Source organism: Pyrgilauda ruficollis, unplaced genomic scaffold (assembly GCF_017590135.1).
Source record: "Pyrgilauda ruficollis isolate IOZ18807 unplaced genomic scaffold, ASM1759013v1 scaffold367, whole genome shotgun sequence".
Taxonomy (NCBI): Eukaryota; Metazoa; Chordata; class Aves; order Passeriformes; family Passeridae; genus Pyrgilauda; species Pyrgilauda ruficollis.
The window spans coordinates 36346-63375 of NW_024525123.1; the positions used below are offsets into that span (position 1 = coordinate 36346).

The 27030-nt window shown below is 37.5% G+C and overlaps 2 protein-coding genes across 3 annotated transcripts in view; one reads left to right on the forward strand and one right to left on the reverse strand.

Moving 5' to 3' along the window:
- The window catches only part of LOC121358011 (ras GTPase-activating protein 1), a 47668-nt gene extending 33387 nt beyond the window's left edge, over positions 1-14281 (forward strand). For both annotated transcript variants that reach the window (XM_041475846.1, XM_041475847.1), the window contains exons 16-25: positions 3432-3604; positions 3820-3979; positions 4155-4297; positions 5034-5149; positions 6304-6390; positions 8754-8821; positions 10475-10563; positions 11356-11433; positions 12617-12751; positions 13406-14281. In XM_041475846.1, coding sequence (XP_041331780.1) covers positions 3432-3604; positions 3820-3979; positions 4155-4297; positions 5034-5149; positions 6304-6390; positions 8754-8821; positions 10475-10563; positions 11356-11433; positions 12617-12751; positions 13406-13489 — 1133 coding nt within the window. In that variant the 3' untranslated portion in view covers positions 13490-14281. The remainder of the gene's footprint in view (positions 1-3431; positions 3605-3819; positions 3980-4154; positions 4298-5033; positions 5150-6303; positions 6391-8753; positions 8822-10474; positions 10564-11355; positions 11434-12616; positions 12752-13405) is intronic.
- CCNH (cyclin H) lies at positions 14091-25125 on the reverse strand. The gene is made up of 9 exons (XM_041475848.1): positions 24966-25125; positions 24760-24882; positions 23479-23552; positions 22998-23208; positions 22543-22706; positions 20711-20781; positions 18082-18193; positions 17494-17554; positions 14091-15783 (listed from the first exon to the last, which is right to left on the reverse strand). Exons 1-9 carry the CDS (start codon positions 25080-25082, stop codon positions 15739-15741), a joined length of 978 nt encoding a protein of 325 aa, XP_041331782.1. The 5' UTR covers positions 25083-25125; the 3' UTR covers positions 14091-15738.
- Between the last annotated feature and the right edge of the window lie 1905 nt (positions 25126-27030).

The window sequence follows — 27030 nt, forward strand, 5'->3', positions numbered from 1 at the left end:
TATCCCTTTGAATGGGAAAGGATCTGTATTTTCTTCTCCTTGTGTTAGCCAGATAGGTGCTTCTTTAATGTGATTTTCTGTTCCAGCAAATCAACAGCAAGATGGTAGAATCTGTCAGCTTCTTAGAAAAGAAAGAGTTTGAAGAGTGTGAATTTGAAGCTGTTAGGTAGAATTGTTTTTTTTTAGGGTCAGGTCTCTTCCCACATAATACTTTTAGGTTTCCTTTTTTTGTGGGGTTCCCCCCCCCCCCCCCCCCCCCCGGCTGGTTCTTCAGTGTATCTTGTTTCCTAATATATTTGTTGTGGAGCAGCTTCAGCCCTGTGCCCCCTCTTTGCTCCTTGCAGGGCAGGATGGCTCTCCCCACACTCTTCAATTTGTTCCAAGATACTTTTTTCCATTATGTTCCAAGTTGTCTGTTCCAAGGCAGTCAGAGTATGTATAATCTAGTGCAATTGTTTTCAGTTTGCATATATTGTGTTACTGGTCTGTAATTTATGGCAGTGCTAATTTATTGATTTTTTGTTTTCTGGGGTTTATTAAGATCTGTAGGGAAACCTTAGCCAAAGGCAGTATATACAACTCATTTTGCATGGTCTTGTAGAACCTGATTCGATTTCACTTCTCTTTCTCCTTCTCTCACTAGAAAAGTTTGTGCATAGCAAGAGGAATAAAGATACATTCTCTCTGACAGACTAAGGGGCTATAAATGCAGTTGTGAACTTGGTCTTAAATTCATTTGAGCTGGAAAATGATTACGTATCTACACCAAAGCCTTGGTTAGGAAAAGAATCTTAAAAGGGTAATTCTTGAGAGGGATACTTCAGTAGTTTCTTTGAAAGTATTTTTGTAGTTTCCACCTCTCTGTCCAGATTAAGGAGATGTTGTTAGTTTTGTGCATTCAGATGATGGAAGGCTTCCTGTTCTAGGGGCAGGATTGGCTGAATTTCTTTACAGCAGTTACCTACACTCTTACAGCATAAGCATAATCCAGCATAATTCTTTCATTTTTAGATAAAGATTACACTAAGTCAACTTAAATGAACATACTCCTCTACTTACATCCTGAGCCCTATGAAGTATGTGAAGTTCATTGGGGTAAAATGAGTTAAACCACATTTTCTCTGACATACATTGTGTTGCACTGCCAGAATAAACCTGTAACTCTTCAAAAGCAAGATAACTGGTTGCTTTCCTTAACCAACCATCTTTCCTTTCCTTTTCAGCCACAGATGTTACCTGTGGAATTCTATGAAGTGGCAGTCCTGTACAGCTGATGCTATTCATCTTGCCAGTTATTAATTGGGTTAACTCACCTTTTCTGCTTGCTTTTCCTTTCATGTAATGCAGATTAAAGGTCCAAAATGTAATTGTTGGATTCACTGCTTTGTTCTTTCATTGTAACACACAAAACCTAAATACCAAAGTAATACATGAATGAAGGCTACCTTTTCAGTATTTTAAAATATTTCCTGAATTTTCAGGTCTTTACATTGAAGTTTGTCTATTATGAATGTTCTATAGTTACTTTAGAGTTTTTTAAGCATTCCAGATAGTCAGAAATGATACTAAACAGTTCAGCATCAATTGCATCAATTATATTAACTTTTTTTTTTGCTTGTTTCTCTAACTGTAAATTGCTTAAGGACTTACTCAAATAAATACAGAATATGGCTTGAAAAATCCAAAGTCCTAGAATTTATTAGTAGACTTCCATCTGCTGCTATTGACAGTTGAATTAGTAGGTCTCAAAGGACAACACTATAAAGTGTTGAACTGGAGTGGAGATTCTGGTTTGGTTTTGCACTACGGTGGTTAATTTCAAATTAATTCATGTTGAGTAGAAGTTTCTTACTGAAAGGAGCCTAACAATTCAATGTAACATTACAAACAGGAAAAAAGTCTTACTACTTTAAAGTAATTTAATATAAATTATGATAACTATTCTGCAGTCCTTGTACAGGTATTTGGTATGATTTTTTTAAAACTCAAAGTCAAGTCATATTATTTATATTATAGCTATGAAGTGCTACAATAACCACAGAGAAAAACGAAATCATGAGTTTATTCTAGTAGTTCATTCACCATTCCTCTCACTGTGGAACATGTGCCTTAAATGTCCAAGCAAATAAGCACATTGCTTAGTTGTGGAAACTGAGCTTTGATGCCAGGGAGAAGTATGCTAAGAAAGTAAATTTGTTACGTAGTGTAATGACATTCTATCCACACAGGTGATAAATAGCAGGTGATGATGGATTGTTTTTCATGCTGACTGATATAAATGCATTAACTTTTATCAGTTCATCAGCTCCAAAGAATATGAAGTAAGCAGCAGGATTGTCCTGAATGAGGCATTATACATATAATCTTCTTCTGTTCCAGTGTTAAATTATATCCTGCTATGTATTGCAACACTGGGGCAATGTGAAATCTGCTGGAACTGTTTACAGTTTCTGCAAGGCAGATTGGTGTACTGGCTTTGCAGAAATGTAAAAAAAAATAAGCTCTTGGTTTTATGGGCTTTTTTGTTTTTTCACGTGAGGAAAGTAAAAGCAAATATCTTATGGAAAGAGGGTGTTTGACTGAGAGGTGCAGACTGATAGGCTAAATATAAAACTAATTGTGGACTCCTCTTGGAGCATGGTGGGTGTTTGACAGGCACAATGTTGCCTCTGAAGATGCCTGGGCCTTTCTTTGTGGAAAAAAATTCCTCCACTCGGGAGCACATGTTCCTGCTGTGGATGGGCCTGTGTTCCTTCCCAGCTGCTGTAGCTGGCTAGCCAGCTGCTGCACCAGACTTCAGCTGCAGTGCTTGGCAATTTTAGTGTACCATCATCACCAGTTAATGATTTGGCTATTCTTGAGCTGACTTTTCATTATCTAGTCAGCAAGTGCTTGGGAACACTTTTTAACCTAATACACATAAACTGTTACTTAGACTGGAATTATTATAAAAGTAATAGATATGACAGTGTTTGGGAATACTATAGGAGCACTCTTAATAACAAATATGAGCAGACCCTGATGGTGGTGTCAGGGTGGAAGGCAAGCTGGAAAGGGAGTAGTGCAAGGTTGGAAAGGGAGTAGTGAACTCTAAAGATTTAACCTGTATTTTAGTTTCTGTCTGCTACCTGGATTTGCATCCTACTTGGTTGTTACAAGGAAAGTCATGTCAATATTCATGTGGCATTTTTGAATTTATACATTCTTTACAGATTGCCATATATTTCTTCTCCAGTTTACAGGACACTGTTAAGCCATTGAAGAGAGAATGAATCCATTCATATATTGATAAAAAAGTTTTTGTTTACTCTTGCTGATATTTTTTTTCCTGAAATAAGATGATATGTTGAAAATAAAACTTTTTTAATTCTATAGTAGCATTGTTTTGGTGAAGGTAACATATACCTGAACAACGCTTTTTTTCCTTTAAGTGTTCATGCGTTGCCAATTAAGCCGATTACAAAAAGGACATGCAACAGATGAGTGGTTTCAACTCAGTTCCTATGTACCATTAAAGGGTATTGAGCCAGGATCTTTGCGTGTTCGAGCGCGATATTCCATGGAGAAGATCATGCCAGAAGAAGAGTACAATGAGTTTAAAGAGGTATGAACTTAAGTTTAACCATCCATGGTTTATCTATCAAAACTAATACTTTTCATTGGTTGAGAGGGATCTCAGTAACACTGGTTGATGTAAATCAAATAATATTTTTAAGTAACAGCTACAAATAAATGTAAAATATAATATTTTTCCAAAACTGTTATACTGTTATATGGAAGGAGAAGCTTCTGAATATTTTAAAATTGTTTTTCTTTCAGCTTATACTCCAGAAAGAACTTCATGTAGTCTATGCCTTATCACATGTTTGTGGACAGGATAGAACACTGTTGGCTGGCATTTTACTGAAGATTTTTCTTCATGAAAAGCTTGAGTCCTTGTTGTTACGAACACTAAATGACAGGGAGATAAGCATGGAAGGTACTGCACTAAATCCCACAAAAGTTTACTGGAATTCTGGACAGGTGGGGAGGAAAGGGTTCTGGTGCTGTCTTTTTTTTCTCCTCCTTTAGTTGCAGCTTATGTGACAGAGTAACCATATTCTTCCTCTCTTTTTGATGTCTCATTTTTCAGTTTTTCCAATTTCCTTTTTCAGATGAAGCTACTACCTTGTTCCGTGCCACCACTTTAGCAAGCACACTTATGGAGCAGTATATGAAAGCCACAGCAACAAGTTTTGTTCATCATGCACTGAAAGACTCCATATTAAAGATCATGGAGAGCAAGCAGTCCTGTGAGGTGATACCTTAAACTGTGTTTTTAAACATTTTGGTTTGTTGACACAGTAATCCATTGGTTATTAACTGTTGTGTTTACATTAAATATTAGTTGTAAAGATATTTAATAATTTTTTAAAATGAGACATTTTTACATCAGAAATACAGGAACTGAATTCCTTAAGAGATGTTTTTATATTTTTTTTCCTGGATTTTGGCTTCAAACATTATTCATAGTGGAGCTTACTAAGTTTTATAATCAAAATTTTTAAAAATTATTTAGCAGGCATTCTGCAGCTGTTACTGAATGTCCTAATCTAGGTAACTTGTTGAAGTCAAGATATTGTAGAAATCAAGATCTGAACTTCTGTTTTAATTGTAAAATTCCATATTAAATGGTTGTTACTGATCTTGAAACTCTTTTTAAAATGACCCTCCTAACTCCTGTGTTTCACTTTAATTTCATTGTGGAAAAGATGGGAGTCATCAGAAATTTGGATTAAGAGATACAAAAAATCACTCAGATGAAAAAATGGTGATTATCCAAGCTGATAAAAGCCACATATGTATATTAGAACTTAAAACTGTTGCTTTGCATTCCCTGACAAGTTACTGAAACATGATTGAGTTCTGTAAGAGACTTGTACAGCAGCAGAATATTTCATTGCTTTGAAACAGTACTCAGTGTGTAATATTCAGAAACTATATATATATGTAGTTCTAGATAGAAGAATAAATATATTCTTTGTCTGTTTTAGTTAAATCCCTCGAAGTTAGAAAAAAATGAAGATGTAAACACTAACTTGGCACATCTACTCAGTATACTTTCAGAATTGGTGGAGAAGATATTCATGGCTGCAGAGATACTGCCCCCGTAAGTTTGTGCTTTTCTGTTCAGATTTGTATTTGAAAATTTGTGTTTCCATGAATAACATTGCACATTAAAATGATGTTCTTAGTGATTTATCTTAGTGTTGCTGTATAGACACAGAGAAAAATAGGGGGAAAAATAAAACTCCTGGCAATTAATAGTGTTTTACAAAAGCCTCTGGCTGGCACATTTTTTTCTTTTAAATGAGAAACTATCAGGGACAAAATAGTAATAAAATAATTATTCTCATATTTTTTTCAAAAAGGTAGAAGACAGTGGTAGTTAGCAGACAATGACGTGTATTTGTCAGTCTTTCTCCTCTGAGAAAGAGATGGAATTGTTAACAGTATATTAAAAATACAGATAGGTAGTAATAGTGATACCATTCTGTGCCTGGTTTTGTCTGCTAGGGAAGTGCAGAGGCTATTTTTTCCCTGTTTCTTTTAATTGATAAAGTAACTTGTTTTCATACCTCAGATTTGAATCATCTAATAAAAAGTGGATAGTATAGAGTTTCCATTCATAGTCTCATTAGCTTTTAAAGTATATGAAACCCTCAATTTTGAGTCATTGGAGTAGCATGGAATTTTCTTTTGTGTTAGTGCTGGCAAGGTTAGCATTGAAAATTGCAGTCCTTTTAAGTATATGATGCAGTGATCAACATTTTCTGAAATGCACCACAAATGTCCTTTTATTTATTTTTTTTAAATGGGAGAGAACTGTTGCTGTGGTGCTAACTTTCTTTTTTCACTTTCCTTTCTTTTTTTTGTGTGTCATGTATGGAAGGAAAGCTTTTGTTTAGTTAAGAGAGAAACAAAAAGAAAAATGAACCATCAAAGTGGTCTTTTTTCAAAAAGGGAATACTACTTAAGTAAACAGTTAAAAATATTTAATGCACTTCTGAATGATCACAGAATTGCACAGAATAGTTTTTCTTGGTAATTTATAAATTTATTTTTTAAAACAACTTTTAAAATACAATTCATATAAATTGGTTAACTTTAACTAAGTGTTAATTGATAAAGATTTGTCTAAGTTATTAATATAAAGGTGATAATAGTTCTGCATCAAGTAGGAGGTTGGTCTAGGTCCTTTCTGACCAGCTTTTTTGATTCTGTAAGTTTAATGGAATGAGTAATTGGCTACTATTTCTGCAGGACATTGAGGTATATTTATGGGTGCCTACAGAAGTCTGTTCAGAACAAATGGCCAGCTAATACTACCATGAGAACCAGGGTTGTTAGGTAAGTTATTTTTGAACCTTATTCTGGAAGTATTTCTTTGAAGCCTTGCTGGAGACATACTTCAGTGTGCTTGTCTATGTTTCTTTCAGTGACAAAAATGTATGAACTTAATACAGGTTACTGCAGTGTTTAAGATATTTATGATGATGACACACAATGTCCCAGTTAGACTGAGCTTGCTGGATTCTTGGTCTTGTTCTTAGAGCCTTGTGAGAATAAAATGAAGTAGTATAGAGGTTAGTATAGCTTTACTTAATGGTTTTAACTTTGAATTTACAGTCCAATCTTTGAACTACAGCCCAATCCTGTTGAAATATTCTGGAGCTCCTCTGAAAGTGCTGCTGGAGGTTACAGAACTTGGCTCTTCTGAACTCACACCAGCCACCAAAACTCCAGTCTGCATTATTAAACCAGCACAATACAAAACTAACTCTAACTCTGTTCATTGCCAGGGCAGGTCAAAAAAAAACATTTGACAAAGCTGTGGTTTTGACACTTTTTCTAAATGTGGCAGGGATTTAAAGTGTACTAGAGCCTCAGTTTTCCTTTTTGTGGTGTCAGGCAGTTGTATGGTTAGCAGAGGTTTATCTCCCATGGAGGGATCTTTCAGAGTATTTGTCTTTGGCTTGTGTTTATCATTTTGACACCAGAAGCCTTATGTGTTTCATACTGTGATGCAGCATTGCCTTGAAATGGAGATTGCTCCGACTTGAGAGCTCCTTTTACTCTGAGGGGCTAAGCTGCTGGAAGGCTGTAAAGGTCAGTAGTGAATTCCGTATCTCTGGCTGTTCCTCCCCAGATCCAATCTCTGGCTGTTCCTCCCTAGCTCCAAAGAGGACCATGTAGCTTTCTGTAGTGAACACACAGCTCACTTTTCAGAGTTTTCCCAGTGTTCTTCACTGGATGCTAACACTATTTTATCACTTGCTTTTGTGGTGTTCCATTTTCACAAGTGGATGCTAGAGATTTCTCTTCGGAGTGCAGTTTCACAGCCTTCAGTGATGCTTATTACCTTCCATTGCGCTATTTTTGGTTTAAGAATGATTCAGAATTCAGGCCAGATGGACAGTTTTTGATACCTGGGTATTTTCTCTATTGTATCAGTCATAATGTGCTACCATTTCTCTCTGGTTTAAAACTCCCATATAGATATTTGCTCATTTCTAATTTAGGCAGGTTGACAAAGGTAAAGAATATCAGATCTTCCCTATCAGCAGGGTCTCTGCTAGATGTGTAACTTGTTAGCCTTCAAATTTGGGCATTTTTAAAAGAGTGACTGGGGTATGGGCCAAAACTTCAAAATTAATTACTGACCTGTAGCTTTGAATTCTCACCACAAAAAGTATTTTAGCTTAACCTCTGGCCAAGAACTGTTTTCTTACCAGCCCGTAACTTGTGTTTCTTAGAGATAAGATACATCTATATAACAGCATACTAGGTATCTTGGACTTACAGAAGGTGCATCAACCTCACTACTATTTGTCACTTTAAAGAAATTTACACATTTCCCTAACTGTACAACAGGCAAGGTTCCCTTCCTCCTTTCATTACAAGTCAGGCTCTGGTATTGCTGTGCTGAAATCCAGCCTACTGGTGGTGTCCAAGGACAAAATTACAGATATTTGAGATTGGTCTGTATTTCACTTACTTATACAGCAATTACAGGAGTTGAGGTTAACCTGGGTGATGATTTTTACCTCTGATACTAACAGGAAAATAGATTTTTCTCCTGCTGCTGAAGCCTATTCTGAGTTCCTGTTGAATGAATTCCTAGTTCTGCAGTTAGAATAGAGCACTCTTTTTCCAGTTTTTAAAATGGCAGCAATTCTTTCATGGTGGAAAGCAGCAGATCCCTCATTTTTCTACTGAAGTGTAGATCATCAGGATAATGGATCAGCTGAAGCTGACCTAAAGGTGTGTTCTGCCAAGAGAGATCTTTCTGCTCATCCACTCCTGTGCTCCAGTTTGCAGTGGCTTGGGGAAGTGGCTGGCTGTGAGATGGATGACTTGCAGTAGCAGACAGTGGAGAAATTTTTGGGAGGTCAGAGACCAAGGGTGGCTCCTTTTTGAGACAAGCATGGTCTGGGATTGACTTCATTATTACTTTGTGATTAATTTCTTCCTACATGATTTCAACAGTTTTGTTCACCTTTATTGGGAAATCAATGTGCCTCTTCTTTCAGATTTCATTGCAGTTCGCAGAATTGTAGCATGATGATCTTGATTTATATTTTTACACAACACGACCAGTTTCTTGGTGTTTGTCTCAACAAGATCCCACATTAACTTTGTTGCTGAAAGACTACAATTTTACTTGCATTTTCTAATGGTTTTGAACAAAATACAATTTTATTTCATTTCAGTGGCTTTGTTTTTCTTCGACTGATTTGTCCTGCTATCCTGAATCCAAGGATGTTTAATATCATCTCAGGTGACTATGTGCTTCAGATCTAATCTATACTTTATGCAGCAGGAGACATGAAATCACTGTAGTATTTAATGTAGTAAAATAGGAAATTTTTTTGAATGTTGTGTTTCAAGTCATCCACATCATTTAGCTAACTTCTTCTTAGGTGTATGCTTTTTACCCCCAACAGCTTGATTGTGGATATCGCCAATATAATTTTAAAGTCCAAAAAAAATCCATTGTGATATGTAATAATAAAATTTTGAGTCAAGTCTAGCATTGTTTAATGTATTTTAGCACTGTGAAAAATGTAATTACAGGAACTTCAGACATCACTTTCAATACAGTGCAATGCCAGAGTTAATAGCTGAATGCAGTGGTATCTCTGAAAGGTACAAGATTTATAAAGTTGGTATGTGTCTGCAGAGCTTGGAATACATTTGTGCACCTGGAAATTTTTTCTTGAATTTGTTTGAATGTCCTGCTTAGATGGCTTCCAGCTATTAGACTGGTGTTTTTACTCATTAAATATATAGTCAATATATTAAATATATATAAATAAATATATTTATATTAAATATATACATCTTAGATACAGAATCTTAAAGATGAGAGAGGGATGGCATTCAGAAAGGCTGAAAAATAGGAAATATAGGAGAAAATAAAAACATCTCGTTCAGAAGAGCTTTTTTTGTTATTCAAAGACAGTTTTTAAGACAATGTGGCTTGTTTTCTGTCATCAGTCTTTAAACTACTGAATGAGAAGGACTGTGTCAAACAAAGTTCCTTTCTCTCACACAGTAATAATTTCTGTATATGCTTTGGAGAAAGCATTTGAGAAACATGGCCTGAAACAAGTGATAATTTCTTTGGCATTTTATTATTTTTGGGTACTTTGCAAGTTAGGTACCCTCCTAACTTGGGCTGCGCTGTGACTGCAGGCATAAAGAACTACTTTAAAATTTGAGTAATGCCTTTTGACCTTGTCCATTACAATCCTGCTGAGTTACCTCCAGCTAGTATTCTTGACTACTGTTAAGGGAAACTTGCAGATCATATAACCCTAAAACCCTGTCAGTGGAATGTTTTCAACCAGGTCATTTACCTTAACTGGGGAGAAAAGTAATTTTCTAGGTAACATCACTTGTTGGAAAAGGAAGTTCTAACTGACTTCAGTGGTTAATGTGAAGTGTTTGTAGCCACAGTCAACACAGACTGGAATTTCATGGAAATACAGGCTGTGGTTGCATGTAACATTCACTTTGTTTTCCTGCTGCCAGTAATTTAAATAACTTGTCAGTGCCCACTTAAGTGGGTATAAGCAGGTAAACTTTCTTCTTTTTTTTTTTTTCCATTTCAAAAGTAAATGTTTTAACAAGTAATCTTCGTTTCAACAAAACTCCTCAAGTTTTGAGTAAATTATTATCTTAGTAACACTTATTTATTTTGTCTTGTTCTGTGTGCTACTATTACAGAAAATAAGATGATCAGATGAACATGGCTTTTGGAATTTACAAATGCAATATATTTTACTTTACCGAGTGACGTCTTTCACATGCATTGTTTTATATTTAAAAAATCAATAAAAATATGAATGGGAAAAGAATTTATTTTCATGTGACTGATGTTAATTTTAAATGTAATGGCCAGTGACTCTCCACTTTGCATTCCTGCCAGATTCTCCTTCCCCCACTGCTGCAAGAACACTGACGCTGGTTGCCAAGTCTGTGCAGAATTTAGCAAATCTGGTTGAATTTGGAGCTAAGGTGAATATAATTTTACATACAGAGAACTGTGTTTCCAGTACACCTTTCATATGTTCCTGATCAATGCATGCAAAAAAATTGTTGCTATTTTCTCATACAGAACATATGATTTTCTCTTTCAGCACTCTGACCCTGCATTTATCACTTGTTAGATTGGTGTTTTCTGTGGTAGAGCACTTGAAAGCTCTCCTGTTTATACTATCATACTGCTAGACATACTGAAAGCAGTAAGTCAGGTGTTACTTATTGCACTAATAAGCCCAAGCTTTCAAAAAAGTTTCTATTAAAACACTTAAGAAAATGCCAGCAGTGACTGGGCTCAATTTCCAGGCTGAAACATTGCTAAAAATACATCTGTTGACTTTAGCATAATTAACATGACTTCAGGTTGATGTGAGAAGGTTGTTTCTCTGACACACAGAACTTGGAATGTAAGAGTTAATGACAAAACAGGAAAGAAGGCACTTCTTTCTGATGATACTTCTGAACACAGAGCATCTATTCACTGCAAGCAGGTATTTAGAGATGCCTTGATACAAATTTGTATCTGTATGCATGTGTAAGAAAAATTCTGAATCACAGGCTATCTTCTGAATAAAAGAAAACCAAATTCTGCAGTCTTTTGACTGCCTGCACATCAGACATTAGAAATATACTTGGAAAAAAGATAGTATTATTTCCATTTATATACTCGTTTTGCAGTGTCATTTGCCTGACTGCATTGTGTTCACCTCAGATGTGACTAATTATCTTGGCAATGATTTGTTAATGAATACTTTTTAAAATTATTAGGAGCCATATATGGAAGGGGTAAATCCATTCATCAAGAGCAACAAACATCGCATGATCATGTTCTTGGATGAGCTTGGGGTAAGTGGTTAAAAAATATTTGCTGAAGTTACATAGCAGAATTGTAAATTAAAAATTTTTACACCTCTTATTAACTAGCTCAGCAATGCATCAGCTGCCATACAATTTTGAACGCTTTTATCTGAGTACATTTTTTAATGCTTATTTAAAAATTGCTGGTCTGTCATACGGAATTAAAACCATCAATTATCTTCTTAAGACTTTCTTAATTTAGTGCCTCTGTAAATGTGAGAAGCTGAAAGAGATTCTGTAGTTATGAGATTAGAAATATTGGGCAAAAATACAAACGTTTCATAAACATGTTTTTAAACCAGAAGTTTTTATATATAACTTGTCACATGGTTTTGACCAGAGGTTGAAAGTAATTTCTCTTTAAAAAATACTAAGTTGAATTTCAGTTAGCACTGGCAAAAGCTTCACTGCCTGCATTCTACATATTGTAGTTTGAAAGTGAAATGCTGTCACTGTATCCTTGTAAAACGTGACTATTTTGTGGGTGTGATTGCTGTAAAAGGAGTTAGGTCCTCATGTTTTATATGTAAGTATTTTAAAAGAAATAATTAATTTTAAAAAGTGAGATGAAAAAATACGCTAAGCATCCTGAATTAATCCTTTAGAAGTGTCCTAGAAGACATTTCAGAATACTTAAAAAGTGTGGCATTTGGGTAGGTTCCAGATGTCATCCTTTTCTGATTAAATTTCAACTTCTGCATATTATGATACATCAGATTTCTTTAAATGACAGATTTTACATGAGGTTTCAGGTAACTGTTGGTTTGAAAATACCTGTTGGATTATTCTCCGTTTTAATTGCAGCATTATTGGTATATCATCCATTTAATGAGTTACTTGATTAGGTAATAGCAGATTTTGCTGAATTTTGTTGCTTTTCTCTCATTTAGATTAAAAAAAGCTCCTAATGGATGGATTTTCCCTTCATTTAGAGGGTTTGAGTCTCAAAATGCTGTAGGTTTCTGGTCAGCTCAAAGATAGAGCAATATCAGGTCTTGTAGTAAGAATCCTCCTAGCACTACAAATTGCAGTATCATCACAAAACATGCCTGTGAAGAGGAGACAATAAACAGATAATTAAAAACAGAAAGGTGGACTGGGGGTTTAGCTGGAAAGACCAAAATTGGTCTTGGCACCCTAAATCTTTGTCTTCTACTTTGTTACTACTCAGAATGTTCCCGAGCTTCCAGACACTGCAGAGCACTCTCGAACTGACCTCTCCCGTGACCTGGCAGCTTTGCATGAGATCTGTGTGGCACACTCGGATGAGCTCCGGACGCTCAGCAACGAGCGAGGGGTGATGCAGGTGAGTTAACACAAATGACAGGTAGGGGGTACTGTGTCCTGAATTTCTCCTCAATATGGAGGGATACTTTTGTGGTATTTCTGTAGCAGTATGACTGATTTATTTCACATGGGGGGTTATTAGCTGTGAAGGAAATACTTAATCCATAGTTTTGCTCCCCCATGCAACAAAACCAACTAGGTTTAGGTGTTTTTTTAAGTTTCTAGAGGAAGCCTTAAACCCACAAAATTACTGTCTCCTGACAGACTCTCTGGGTCGTAGTTGTCAGATCTGGATTTTTTTTTAGTTGAGAACCAAAAATCACTTTCTTTTGCTCTCTATTAATACCTCTTTTCTGCTTACTAGTTTGCCAGTACAGTTGTATGCTTGGAAAACTCTCGTGGCAAATTTTAACAGTGTGTTAGCTGTACACTTCCTCTGCCTTCCTGTTAACCACAAAGAAGCAAGAAGATCCATGGGAGGACAGGCAAAGTCCATAACATTGTTTTAAGACTACTCTTATTGGCTAGGGAATCAGACATTTTCTCTTTTTAGTAATATATTTAAACTTCAAGTCTCAGGTCTGATAGGCTGATGTGAAAATGCTGCTCAGGGAGGCCTCTTCTGTCTTCAGTAACTAACATGTAGTTTTATTGACTCAACTCTCTTTTACAGCACGTTCTTAAGAAGCTTTTGGCCATTACTGAACTGCTACAACAAAAACAAAATCAGTATTCGCTGTCTAACAACATCAGGTAGCAGCTCTCTACCTGAATTCTGCATGGATCCAGCACGCCCAACATGGCAACTCTCACCAGTTTCACTTCCTTCTGCTCTTGCCAAAAATAGCACACCCTGTCACATTCCCAGTGATGTGTGAACTATGCAAAAGAAAACAAAGATCCTGTTGGTGAATGATTGTACCAGCAGCTTTTTTTAAGCTATCTGTGCAGGACATTTGCACTTTTTTTTTTCCACTTGGAAACAATGAAATTCAACAACCTCTGAGCCTTGGTGTACAGTTTGCCTTCTGCATAGAAAATGCTGTGACTGTCTAGGACTTCGAAATTTTCAGCACCTTTGATTGCCAAAGTTTTTGCTGTCTGATTGGAAAAGAATTATCAACTGACATGAGAAGAAAGGTGTTGTTCTGACAACCACCTATAACTAACTGGATAACATTTCTTACTGTAATTTCTGACTGGTTACAATAATTATGACTTTTGACTGTTTCAACCACTTTTAACTTATATTTACAGTTTCCAGAATTTGATGTTACGGTAGGAACAACCTTTACTGTACACGTTTTATACCATGCTGTTTCTCTTGCTGGAATGATGTTGAAAGAGAATATCCAGAATGGATCTTGTCACCTTTATTTTTTTGATGTGCCACTGATTCAGTCTGAATAGTTTTTCCATCAAGAACTGTATATCCAGATGAATCACAATGCTTTTGTACAATGTTTACAACAGTATCTAATTTGAATTCAGTAAATTTATTGATTATATCAGACATGCATGCATTCATTAAACCATTTTATAAAATAGGTATTGTTTGGTCTTTTTTGTAAGTCTAGCATAAATATTTTTATAAGTGAAAAGTTTTAAAAATAAATCAAGCTACATATTTCTAACTCTATGGAAACTAGCTGAATGGCTGCTGTGGAAATTTTTTAGTGTCTGCACTGGTGGCATACTTTGCAGTGTTTACAATGTGTCACTTTTTGAGCATGATTCCTCAGACAGCATTACCTTGTCCTTATGCCTTAATTTGTACATCATGGGGTGAGAAAGCAGATGTTAAAACTTCACGCATAGGTTGAGATTTAATAAAAATAAATTCTTTCCTGTGAGTGGGGTGAGGCACTGGCAGAGTGCCAGAGAAGCCAGGGATGCTCCAATCCCAAGAGGTGTTGAAGGTGACGCTAGATGAGGCTTGGAGCAACTTTGTCTAGTGGAAGGTGTTCCTGCCCATTGCACTGCCATAAATGGTTAAAAAAATTGAGAAGTAAAATGTGCTGTTGATTTAAAGGGTACTTCATCATCACTGTGTCTTCCATTCTAGGCAGTGATATAATAGGAAATAAAACGATACACTGACAAGACTGAGATAACCACTTAAGTAATTTTATCATACAGACACTGTTGCAAACCTTTGCAACACCTAGAGTGTTTTTCCTGTCTACCAGAACTGCCAAGTCACTGTTACATAAAATCAGAGACTTTGCTTTTGCTCCTTTGCTGTAATATTAAAGTGGCTGTCCCTGTGTTTCCCTGGTCTCCAGCTGGAACAGCTTCTTGAAAGTGAAAGCTCCTAAATATCATATGTATGGCACTGGGCAAACACATGTGATGCTCTTCCATAGTGACAATACCTGTATTAGCAACACCTTGTTACTAGAGAAGTCTTTTCTTAGATTGTCCCATAACCATATCAAGTCTATGTTAAACTGCATCTCAGATGAGTAAGTAATTTACCTTTCAGTGTGTCCTACTTAGATCTTTGACAGAGAGTAAAAAGGGATTATTTTGTCGATTTAGTTGCTTTGGTACAGGCAATATAACATGGTAAAATACAAATTGGAAGACAGAGCTTCCTACCTAATTTACCTGTTACACACAAAATGTAGCAAAGAGAATGAAACTGGGCTGAAATGAAACCCAAAGCTGCATGTAGGTGTGTATTGTAGAACTCTTAACTGGGTATATAAAAAATAAACAAATCAGCTGGTGTTCATAACACTACACTGCAGCCACATCAAACTGTTTCTGAACCAAAAACAAGGGCCAGATTTCTCGAAGCAAATCTTGCTAGTGTTAGACCTGTAATGGATGAGGGTTTAATGGAACTACAACTTTTTCTTTTAGGAAAGTAAAAGGCTTTACTGCCAAGGTAAGAACTAACAGCACCAAGGCCTTTGTGCTAAGGAACCTAAGGAACCTGTGGCAGGCAGTCACACCTGACACCAGAGGGTAGTTCCTGCAGTGGTAGGAGTCCATCTTTCTTCAAAGTAATGCTGAATCCACAAGATCATCATCAGTCCACTCTTCCTAATAGAAGAAAAAAAGACAGCACCTTGAGTAACATCTGTGTGTGGTAGTGCGCTCCTTATGGTCTGGATTTAAGAATTTACAGAGAAATTCCATGAACAGAAGACTAAAAAAATATTTTAACTTGGGGCAAGTCAGGTGTTTAACCTTAAAGCTACATTATCCATACCTATGCTTACAGTCCTGGACACAGAGTCATGTTAGCAGCCCCTTTTCAGCACCTGAGATAAAGAAGCATGAGCTTTATATTGGATAACTGTGTAGAGATTTCCAAAACAGCTCATACCACACCTTCTACCAATGTCCTGTACTTTTCATGGCTTTGTAGATTACAGTCTAATGTCAACTAACTACACGAATAATGAAGCCATTAATAAGGTATGATTAGTTTACACATTCTGTAAGCTTTCAAGAAGTTAAGCACACTTTCTCCTTAGTGTCCTGGCCAACTGAGATCTGCTCTTTCATGTGTACTTAGAAAAAATTACACAAGTAGAAACCCAGTTCAGCTAAATCAGTAATGAAAAATCTTGAGTTTCAGGACCTTTGGAACTGTGAAAAAGTCAATCGTGAAGTGCTGTAGGCTATGAGAATATCCTATCAGGTTATTTGTTTGGAAAAAATTACAGATATGAATGATAAAGAAGCTCCAAAATCAAAACTGCTTCAGACCATAGCAGAGTAATTAATACAAATGAAACTGGGGCAGGGAACAAGTGAAACCTCCAAAGCTCATATAGAGCTGTTAGTTCTAAGTCATTCTGTCATAAAGTGAAAAGTTTTCCAAGTGCCTGTTTTATGGAGTTGCCAGTTTTAGTACTTTTGAAGACTGGCATGTGGAATGAAAACTTATTAAAAGTTTTTGCAGCAATAAAATTATAAAATAAATTCAAGGTCCCACATTTTGTTAGAATATACCTTCACTGCCAATTTTATTGTAATCTTGTTTTAATAATGTTTTAGAGTCTAATTTGACACTATACCATCAACCTACTATGATAACCTCTAATAGCAAGACACAAATCTTGTCTTTTATCTTCAGATTTTGATAGGCGACCCTCTTTAGATGTTAGCACATTTTTCTAAATGCCATACTTAGTGTGTCTTAGACTATCAGTATCCAGCGTCTTTAGTATTAAAATGAGTCAGTTTAAAGAGGGTTCTGCACCTCTGCCAGGATGGACTCTCTCCAATTTCCTGTCCATTGCCCAAACAAAAGCTCTGGAAGTTGTTCATCTCAGATGTGAAGGACAACCTTAATACTGTTTGTATTTGTTGAGTCACCCTTGTCAGTTTATCTCCACCTTATTTATACCTGGTCTTAAGACACAAAGTAGTAGCAACCCATCTGTAATTCACGCAGCCTTGTTAAATTGTCTGACATAAATTTAGTTCAACTTTACACTGCTTTGCGCAAGAAACGAAATGAAGTAAATAAAAACTTTCAAAGCACAATAAACAGCAGGAAGTATGGGCTGCATGTTCATTCCCCTTTCCACAAAAGACGGGGGTGTTCAAGAACACTTCCAAGCACAGTCAGGTACGAAATCTGGCTCATTTAAAGTGAAAAAAAGTTGAAAAAGGTTCAGTCTGAGCAACAAGTAAAATTATATTACATATGCATAAATTTATCTCAGTAGCTGTGTCACTTTTGTCTTGGCATTAAGAGTGAAAAAAACCAGGAAAAACTTGTACAATAGGTTTACCAACCTCATCCATTTTACACTTCTTTGTGACATATTCATCATCTTCATAACCTTTCCTCTTCTTCCTAACCCAGAAGAAAAGTGAAATGCTTAGGTATTTTTTTAAGTTAAGACCCTCATTATTTGACCTCAGGATTACAATATGGACATACCTGTTCCATAAAAAAACTACCAAAGCCTCAGCATGCAGCTTGCTGGAAGTTCAGGGTGCAGTCCTTTGCCATCCACAACATTCTTACGAAAATATTAAGCCTTTACAACATTCTAGTTTTAATCACCTGTTTTTAAAGCCCTTAGTTCCCATCACATACAACATCAAGTGGTCACACCTTAGAAGCCACCCAGTATTTCAGTTTTGTGTTACAAACTAATCAGCTTGCTGTGCAGATCAGCACAAAAGAACTTGTTTATATATTACTGAAAGCACTACTTTGAGTCTTCGATCTCAGCTTCCAGTAGATATAGCAAGCAGGCAAACACTGTGTGCACATTTAAGGGCTTTTATTTTCCATCACTCACATAGGTAAGAAAATATTAATGTTCCTATGCCAATAAAAAAGGCCAAAGTTTAACACATCCAAGATATACTTACCGGTTTGTATTAAATGAGAGGTCCAAGCTGTGACACTTCTCTAACTTCTGTTTTAGAGCAGCAACCTCTTCAAGCCTTGGCAGTTCATATTTTTTAATGAGATTTTTCATGCCTAAAATGACAACAACACAACTGTAAGCACAGAGATAATTTCTGCTCTGCCTTGTTTCGTTGGGTCTGCATGACAAGATGCTGGTAGTCAGGGGCCTATAGGAGTGGCTTCTGTGAGACGCTGCTAGAGGCTCCCCCCATGCACAACAGAGGCAATGCAGATGGCTCCAAGATGTATCCACCGCTGGCGAAGGCCAAGCCTATCAAGTGACAGTGGATGTACATCTATGATAACAGATTTAAAGGGCAAAATCTAAATGCTGGTGCAACACTAATGGCTGCGGGAAAAGAGGAATAAGAATATATGAGAACATCTACACCCTACATCTACCAGGGTCAGGGAGAAACATGAGGAAGGAAGTGCTCCAGGCCTAGAAACATATTCCCCTGCAGCTCCTGGTGCAGACCATAGTGAAGCAGCAGTGCCCCCACATGGAGGTCAACAGAGAGTGTGGAGTATGCAGATGCACCTGCAGCCTGTAGAGGAAGTTACTTTGGAGCAGGTAGATGTGCACAAAGGAGGCTGTGACCCATTGGGAATACCATGCTATGTACCCTGCCATGTAGGGAAGAGAAACCTACACTACAGAAGATTTGCTGGCAAGATATGCAACCCTGTGGGAGACTGGCACTGAAGCAGCCTATTCCTGAAGGGCTGCTGTAATAGGTCCTGAAGGACCTGTGTAATGGGCCCACATTAGAGCCGTTAATGAAGAACTGTAGCATGTGGGAAGGACTCAGGTTATAAAAATCTGTAGAAGATTGTCTCTGTGGGAGGGACTCCACTCTGCGGTGGGGGAAGAATGTGAGGAGGAAGGAGCAACAGAAACATATGGTAAGCTGACTACAGTCCCCCTGCACTGGAGGGAGAGAATTCAGGAGTGAAACTGAATCCAGGAAGAAGGGAGGGGTAGAGGAAAAGGTCTTTTTAAGATGTGGTTTTCACTTCTCATTACCCTACTCTGATTTGATTGGTGATTAATTAATTTCCCTAACTTGTGTCTGTTTTGCCCATGACAGTAACTAGTAAGTGACCCCTCTCCCTGCTCTTATCTTAGCCCATGAACTTATTTTCTTTTCTCTCCCCTGCCCAGCTAGGGAGGTCAGTGATAGGGTCTTTGGTGGTCTCTTGGCAACCTTGGTGGTCACTTGGCACTGAGCTGGGGTCAACCCATCGCACTTGTGAATCACACAACCCTATCCAGTCTCCAGTGTGGCTGAGTATTGCTTATGTCATAGTCAGGCCTGAGACAACAGTTCATCCTTCCTTTCCTCATCGTAACTACACTGAAACAAGTCTCCAGCATCACCGACTCTGGATTTCCTTAAGGCAGAGTTCACATTACTCTGCTAACAAGCTTCAAAATACACAGGTATGTTTTGCAATCAACATTGTACCTGCTGTCCTAAAAAAATACCTGTTCCAGTCTTTCTAATAATGCAAATTAAATTTACAAGTTTTTTTCTCTACCACCAGTACTCTGCAGAAGTAATTTACAAATGTTTGAAAAATCTCCTTCCAACCATCTTATGTTTATGGAAGAGCTGCCTTTGGGCTAAAGCTACCATCCACAATAACTGATGACTAAGTGATCCCAGCATTCCCTTCCATCTCAGCAATGGAACTCTGAAGACCCAATTTGTTAGAAGACCAGAAAGTAAAGGACATCTTAAATTTTATAAATTAAAGGTAAATTGAATTTGTAGACCCTGGTTACTTGTATGGTGCATTCACTGCTCATGTCAGCCAGCCTAGTTTCACTGCCACCACTCCCATGTGAAGTGCATGCATTAGCTTAATGCATTCAGTAACTGATTACTTACTGGGAATTTCATATCACAGCCTTTTAATTTAAATACAAAAAGGTAATAATCAGGGTATTACACTCTGTTTTAGCTTAGCTGAACCATGGTAGTATTCTTAATATTTGTAAAATATACACACACACAAAGATACTTGTCACACTAGTGAAACTAAGCATCTTCTGAAACATCTTATAGCTGCAAAACAGATGTGTAGTATAAATACTGGCATATCACATTAGTCATTTAGCTTACAAAACATACGTTCTGGTGGTAGTAGTTATTATGTACAGGCTTTGCCTGAAGCTCTTAACGTTTAAGATACGGTGACTTAAAAAGCAATTTAGTTCTGTCCTACAGATACCATTATCTAGTTCTCAAAATAGATTTCTCACTTTTGAATCAGCTGCTAGCACTTAACTGACTCTAGCACTTACGTTCTGAAAGCATCAGGCAGGTCCTCTGCCTGTTAATTTATTTAATTTGTTCATATTAATTTGTTTAATTTATTTGTTCATTTTGTCTCAGTCTTTTTTCCTCTTCCATTCATGTGCTGGTAATTCATTCTACTGTCTGCAGTTTACTTATGCATGCCTTAAGGTGAAGAGAACCATTTGAAGCAGATCTTTCTATCTAATGCTTTTTTAATTTGGAAGAAGATGGTTTTTCCTTGTTTTGAGATATTCTTTAATATACGTTTCCAATGTTTACTTACATTTCATTTCATCTAGTAATCTGGATAAGGCTGATCTGTCCTCTTTCAGCATAAGACTTTCTGATAAATAGCTGCAAAGAGACATTGAAGAATAAATTTTTAAAATGTAATAATAATTTATGGCAATCATTTGTAAGTTAGTAAGAAGTGTATTATTTATAATTAACATCTTCCAGAGCTTCATAATTAGGTAAGTAAGAATGCTTTGTTTACTCAAGTGCTATGAAGTGATAAAAAAGCTAATCGGTCACTAAGAAGGTGATAAAAATATTCCCCCAGTCGTGTAGAAATACCACTGCCAAATTAGGTATTTCTAAGCCTCATAGAGCTAAGTCAAATTAAGTTTATGACTTTATGACAACATCATACAATATGCCCACAGGACAAGCAAATACTACAGTAGTTTTCAGACTGACCAACAGCAGAGCCTGCAAGACAGGCCTGCTTCTTTTGGCAGCTGAAAGCTATTACTAAACACTGTCTTGCATGAGCCTGTGGGTCCCTTCCTCTTTCCAATGAGATCAAACTTCTCTTTAGTAAGAACACTAATGTACACTGTCTGGATAAAACAGACATGAGCAATCCTCCTCACCAACACCCACAACAACCAAGGAGTTATATCCCTTCCCCCTTGAGAGCAACAACTTTTCAATTCCCACGTGTTCTGTGCCACCTCTGCAGCTGCACGTGATCACAGGTCCACAGACCATCAGCTGCAACATCAGCTTTTCTGATGTCTGGCAGCAAAAACTCACATCAAACAGTAAATTACAAGGTTATAGCAACTGTATAGTGCAGACAGGTAACAAAGACTTGAATTCTTCCTGAATGTGCCAACGAAGTTCAGACACCTTGAATCACACATTATCTACAAATTACTTTCATTCTTTTTGCAAGCATTATTTTCTGAATTTTGGCATGAGCAGCACAGAACACAGATCTAAGAATGAGATCAAGTTTCAAGTTAAAGTAAGCACCTGAATGTTATTACAAAATTCTCAGAAGACAGTGAATCCTGTAAAGAATACTCCCAACACTCCTTATTTTACAACTAGAGAGATTTGAGATACATTTAGAAGAGATGGAAGATTTTATTTTAAAAGAACTTTTTGGATTTAGAACAGGTGTTACACTCCAGGTGCAAAATGCTCACAGGCAGTGGCATTACATTAAAACATGCCAGGTACAGCTCCTCACAGCAAGCACCTCATCTGAAGAAAAGCAGATGTTTTGTCCATAAGAGAACTATACCAAACAAACTACAGCAAAGGTATCAAAGTGTTTGATAGTATCTCTGCAAACAACAGTGGCAAGGACACAGAAGGGAAAGAAAAGATTGATTTAAATCAACACCTTAGCCCTGGTGCATATCCAGGGAAACTGAACAGTTGCAGCAGCCAAACACAGCATGTTACAGCATGCCCATTTGTTATGAATAAAAAGTTACCTATTTTTGTTTAAGGAGCTGTCAGTTCAGTGTCATTTCAGGTGACTCCCAGTTTCTACCATATTTCCACTTTCTTCCCTGTGTAACCCTCACACTGAGTCTGAAAATCTTATGCTGTTCTAATTAAGGCAAAGTCATCAGGGTTTTGGGGTTTTTTTTTAACTTCTTCCAAAGGAATACAAAAACCAGACAGCAACTAACTGCTTTCATCACCTATTTGTGAAAATGAACAGTGCCGCTGCCATTCTAAAACATAAAGAACAGACCAAGTGCTAGCAATCAGTAAATACACAATTCTAGTAGCTAAGAATGTCTAGAGCAAAACAATTTTATACAAGAAGCAAACAGATTGTTTAAATCACACATATAAGAAAGAAAATACTACCTTTCCATATTAATTCCTGCTCTTGAACCACTAGATAATATGGCAGTGAGAGCGATCTGTGAGGGCGTAAAGAGCAGATACGCATCTGTCAGAGCTACTCGGTTAAGGAAGTCATCAGCTGTTTTCCTCAAAACTTCAGGATTTTCCAGCACTGGATAACGAGTCTAAAAAGTAATGATTTAGAAAAAAAAGGCAGCTGTTTGTCATTCCTGTTCATGACAAAATTCAACAATATTTTAAAAAGCTAAAAAGTAGCAGACCATACTTTTATTCCAAAAACATCCTAAATTACTTAAAGACCACAAGTAAAACAATTATCTTTCAAGCACCTATCACTATAGAAATTAGATCTTTTAAATCACAGGCACAAAAGGAAATCAAGTTCTTGAAGACAATGCATGACAGACTTGTATTACTTTATTACACAGAGCATACAGCATATCAGAGAGTATTACCTTAATATCAATTAGAAATCCCTCAAATGGCCTGTATGGATTGTGGATGATGAGATGGAAGTTCAGTTGCTGAATAAGTAGCAGTTCATATTCCAGTATTTGCTCAAGAGCTTTTTCCTGTCCAAGAGGACTTTCTCGAAGATTACCAACAAACTGTGCACTGGATACATTAAATTCATCTACTTTACAGGCCAAAAATGTGCATGTGAGCCTTGAGGAGGGAAAAAACCAAAAAAGCAAACAATTGACATATGCAGCATCCATTCTCCTTTTGAAAGTTCTGCTCAGAACGTGTATTTTTAAATACGTTCTGAATACAGCAAAAAGATAGTGAAACTGACCATATTTTGTCTTTACTCCTACTTAAGCTCTCAGATTTTCTTTCTTGTTTTTTTTTTTTTTTTCAGGTCTTTACAAATATAAAGATCATACCTCTAATATCCCATTTGATAGAGTAATTCAAGGAGTGCTGATAACTCACATTATTATCCGAGGATGATGCTCCATCACTGAGTTATTGAGGTAAAAACGTTTGAAATACATGCAAGCTGTTCCCTAAATTGAAAAAAATGGGGAGGGAAAAAATGAGAATGGATTCAGAAAAAAAAAAAGTACATTAAAAAAAAAAACCAAAAACAAACACACAAAATAGGAAAGTTTGGATATTTACTACAGGCACACAGGATACAGAGCCACTGAGACAAATACAGCCATTATATGTCACTAAGTATTTCAAAGTCTTTAGTTTTGCCTGCAAAAACCTTACACTACGACTGTAATACAAATTGTTTTCTTTATTTTTAGACATGTTTTAGAAGACAACGCTTAAAAAGCCAACAGTATCTTTATGAAAAGAATTTGGTGTTAAAATGAAATTTAAAAGTCAAAGGCTGAAAAAAATCATCCTGAAAGTTGCAAGCAATTCAAACTATTTGATTTTTCACATCAGTAAATTTTGCAGTATGTTTGTCAGCGTGAAAGCCGACGCTTTCCAAAATGAGACTCTGCTCATGAGGAGCTACTTCTCAAACATCGCTACTTCTCAAACATCAGTCTGGCTTCACAAAACATGCCATGGCAGCAACTGCCATGTTTCAAAGGCACCCTCAAGCATGGCACTCTTCACCACACCTGCCTGGAAAAGGGAGGACTAACAGGGGACAATGTAAATCATACATCTTAATGTCTCAGTGAGAGAGAGGCACAATTTCACTCTGTTCTTCAGCTATACCTCCCCACTTCTCCCTTCTGAAATATGCTCTTCTGCATTCAATGCACATAAGTTCAAGGTAATTTCATTTTTCCTTTGTAGGACAATATTTTGCCAGTACACAATCCAGCTTATTTTGTGGTCTGAGAAGCACTAATGCTGGAGAAACACTGAATGACAACACTTATTTGGGACTGTCTCCTTTAGCGACTGGGAGATTGTTTCATTGTATCATCAAACATTACCATCAACCATCTACGGCTATTTTGTTCCTACTCTTTTCTAAGGGGAAACAAAACAATTCAGCTACCCAAGCAAGTTTAAGAGCCACAAGCAAAAGATCACGTTGAAAAACATCAGGTTTTGAAATGGCTGCCCGTGTCAGAAAACGAAACAAAAAAAACCCAGTAAGTGGCCACAGACTGTAGTGCTAGAAGAGAGAAAAGAGATAAAGAGATTTAAAGATACCCGCGCTCTCAAGAACAAGCCAAGCGGGCAGCAAGCGAAGGAATAAGGAGGGCCGAGGCGGCGGCTCCTCCTCGCCTCGCTTACCACAACGGACCGCGGCATCGTGGGTTTGAATGCGGCGCAGAAGTCCAGCAGCCTCTTCTCGTAGTACTTGCATAGCGCCAGCTCCTCATGCGGCTCCAGCAGCACCGAGTCGCCCTGCGGCACCTTGGGAAAAGCAAAGCCGCGCCTGAGTCCGCCGCAGTCTCACCCTGCCGCTCCGCGCTCGCAACCCCTGCGTCCCCGCGCACCTTCCCACTGGCCGCCGCCCTGGCCCGGGCCCGGCGGTTCCCCTCAGCGCGGCGCCGCGCCAGTTCCTCCTCGCCATGGAAGATCCAGTGCCGGCGCTGCGTGCTGCTGTGAAACATTCCCCCGCAACATGGCCGCTCCCGCGCGCGGCACGCCGGGAGCCGCCTGAGCGCGGGGGGCGCGGCGGGGTGGACCCAGGACACTCCCTCCTGGGAGAGGGATGTTTCCGTTTCCTTTTCCAAACTTTTCCTTTTTAAGGAGAAGCTGTGACGAAACGGCATGTGGTAAACTTTTGCAGAATAGCAGCGCTCTTTGTGTTTCTCTTTCGGTTTTATTAATGTATACTTGCAAATTTACATTGCACTTGTACAGCCTCACGTCGAATGCTGGGGACAGTTTGGGCACCGCCGTGTAAGACAGATGTTAAGCTGTTGTAGAGCCAAAGGAGGGCCATGAGGATGATGAGGGTATGGAGCAGAAGCCACATGAGGAGTAGCTGAGATCACTTGGATTGTTGAGCCTGGTAGAGACTGAGGGGAGACCTCATTGCAGCCTACAGCTTCCTTGTGAGGGAAGAGGAGGGGCAGACACCGATCTCTGTGGTGACCGGTGACAGGACTTGAGTAAATAGTATGAAGTTAAGTCAATGGAGGTTTTGGTTGGGTATCAGGAAAAAGTTTTTGACCCACAGGGTCATTGGTCACTGGAACAGACTCCCCAGGGAAGTGGTCACATCACCAAGTCTGATGAATTCAAGAAGTGTTTGGACAATGCTCTCAGGCCCATGGTGTGATTCTTGGGGTGTCCTGTGCAGGCCCAGTGTGAAAGATGCATATTTTGTGATTGGCTTTTCACAAATATTAAAATGAATATTATATGTGTTATGTTAGAAAGTTATGCTGTATTAATTTTCTTAAATAGTGTGTTAAATATAGTTTTAGGTTATAGCATAATGTTAAAATAGAAACTATGTATGTTATATATGGATATTTTTTTAAAGAAAGGAATGAGGTGCTTGCACCAAGACAGCAGCCACAGGACACATAAATCTTTCATAGAAAGAGAATTTATTGCTCCATTATCTGAAGAAACTAACTTCTTCCCACCTCGCTCAACCCTGAAGACGCCATTAGGATTAAGAGGAACGAGTTGACACTGACCAGACAAAATCCTTTGTTTGAATGGAAGTTATGCATCATGTATAAGATGTATGAATATGCAACAGGCTGTTGTTTTTAAGGGTTAATCCGCTGTTAACGTGTGTCCTTTTTCGGGTTTATTTTGTCCAGAAAGAGGTACCCGGATTGTCCGTAACTCTTTGTTTTTATTGTCTCATATTGTCCTAATCTCAATAGTTCAAATTTTTATTACTATTTTTATAACCATTTTATTGCAATTAAACTTTTAAAATTTTAAAAAACAAGTGATTGGCATTTTTCACACCCAGGAACTGGACTTTATGATCATGGTGGGCCTCTACCAAGTCAGAATATTCTGTGATTCTGTTCCATTGAGTTACTTCAGTAATCTCCTGCTTTCCCACTAGATATAAAAAAGATATCCACTAGATATAAAATCCAATTATGCATTTAAGGAAACAGCATTTCATAGCCTCCATGCTTCTGTCAGAAATTTTAGATATTACTGTGTAGTATCTAATATTTGTATTTGAAGTATGTGAGGAAAGTATGTAAAACATACTTTTGTGGACAGTCAGAGGACTTGTAGTTAAAAGTGTTACCCAACAAATTACGTTCCATTAAAAGGAGTTGATGCAGCTGTGGGGGGAAATTCTTTTAACCTTAGCACAACATTGTTTGACCCCTATCTAGAATTAATGCTTTGTTTTGTATCATACAGTGCTTACTACAAACACTAGGGAAAAATGTGGGTTTGTTTTAATTCTCTACATCTATGACTAATAAGCCTTGTGCCAATTAGTGTGGGAAATGATATAACTTTACTCATAATTTTTCTTACTTATTATTTTAATGATCTCTTCTAATTAATTGTTTTAATTATTTTGAAGCAATGTAATTTTACACTCTGTCATATGCCACTGGAGCC

Bases quoted from the DNA above. Each gene is read 5' to 3' on its own strand.
- CCNH (XM_041475848.1), bottom strand. From the start codon at position 25,082: ATGTTTCACAGCAGCACGCAGCGCCGGCACTGGATCTTCCATGGCGAG. The intron at 22,707-22,997 runs GTAATACTCTCT...ATTACTTTTTAG, and splicing joins GATTTCTAATTGATATTAAG to ACTCGTTATCCAGTGCTGGA. The intron at 17,555-18,081 runs GTAAGTATATCT...CTTCTGGGTTAG, and splicing joins CTCTCATTTAATACAAACCG to GAAGAAGAGGAAAGGTTATG.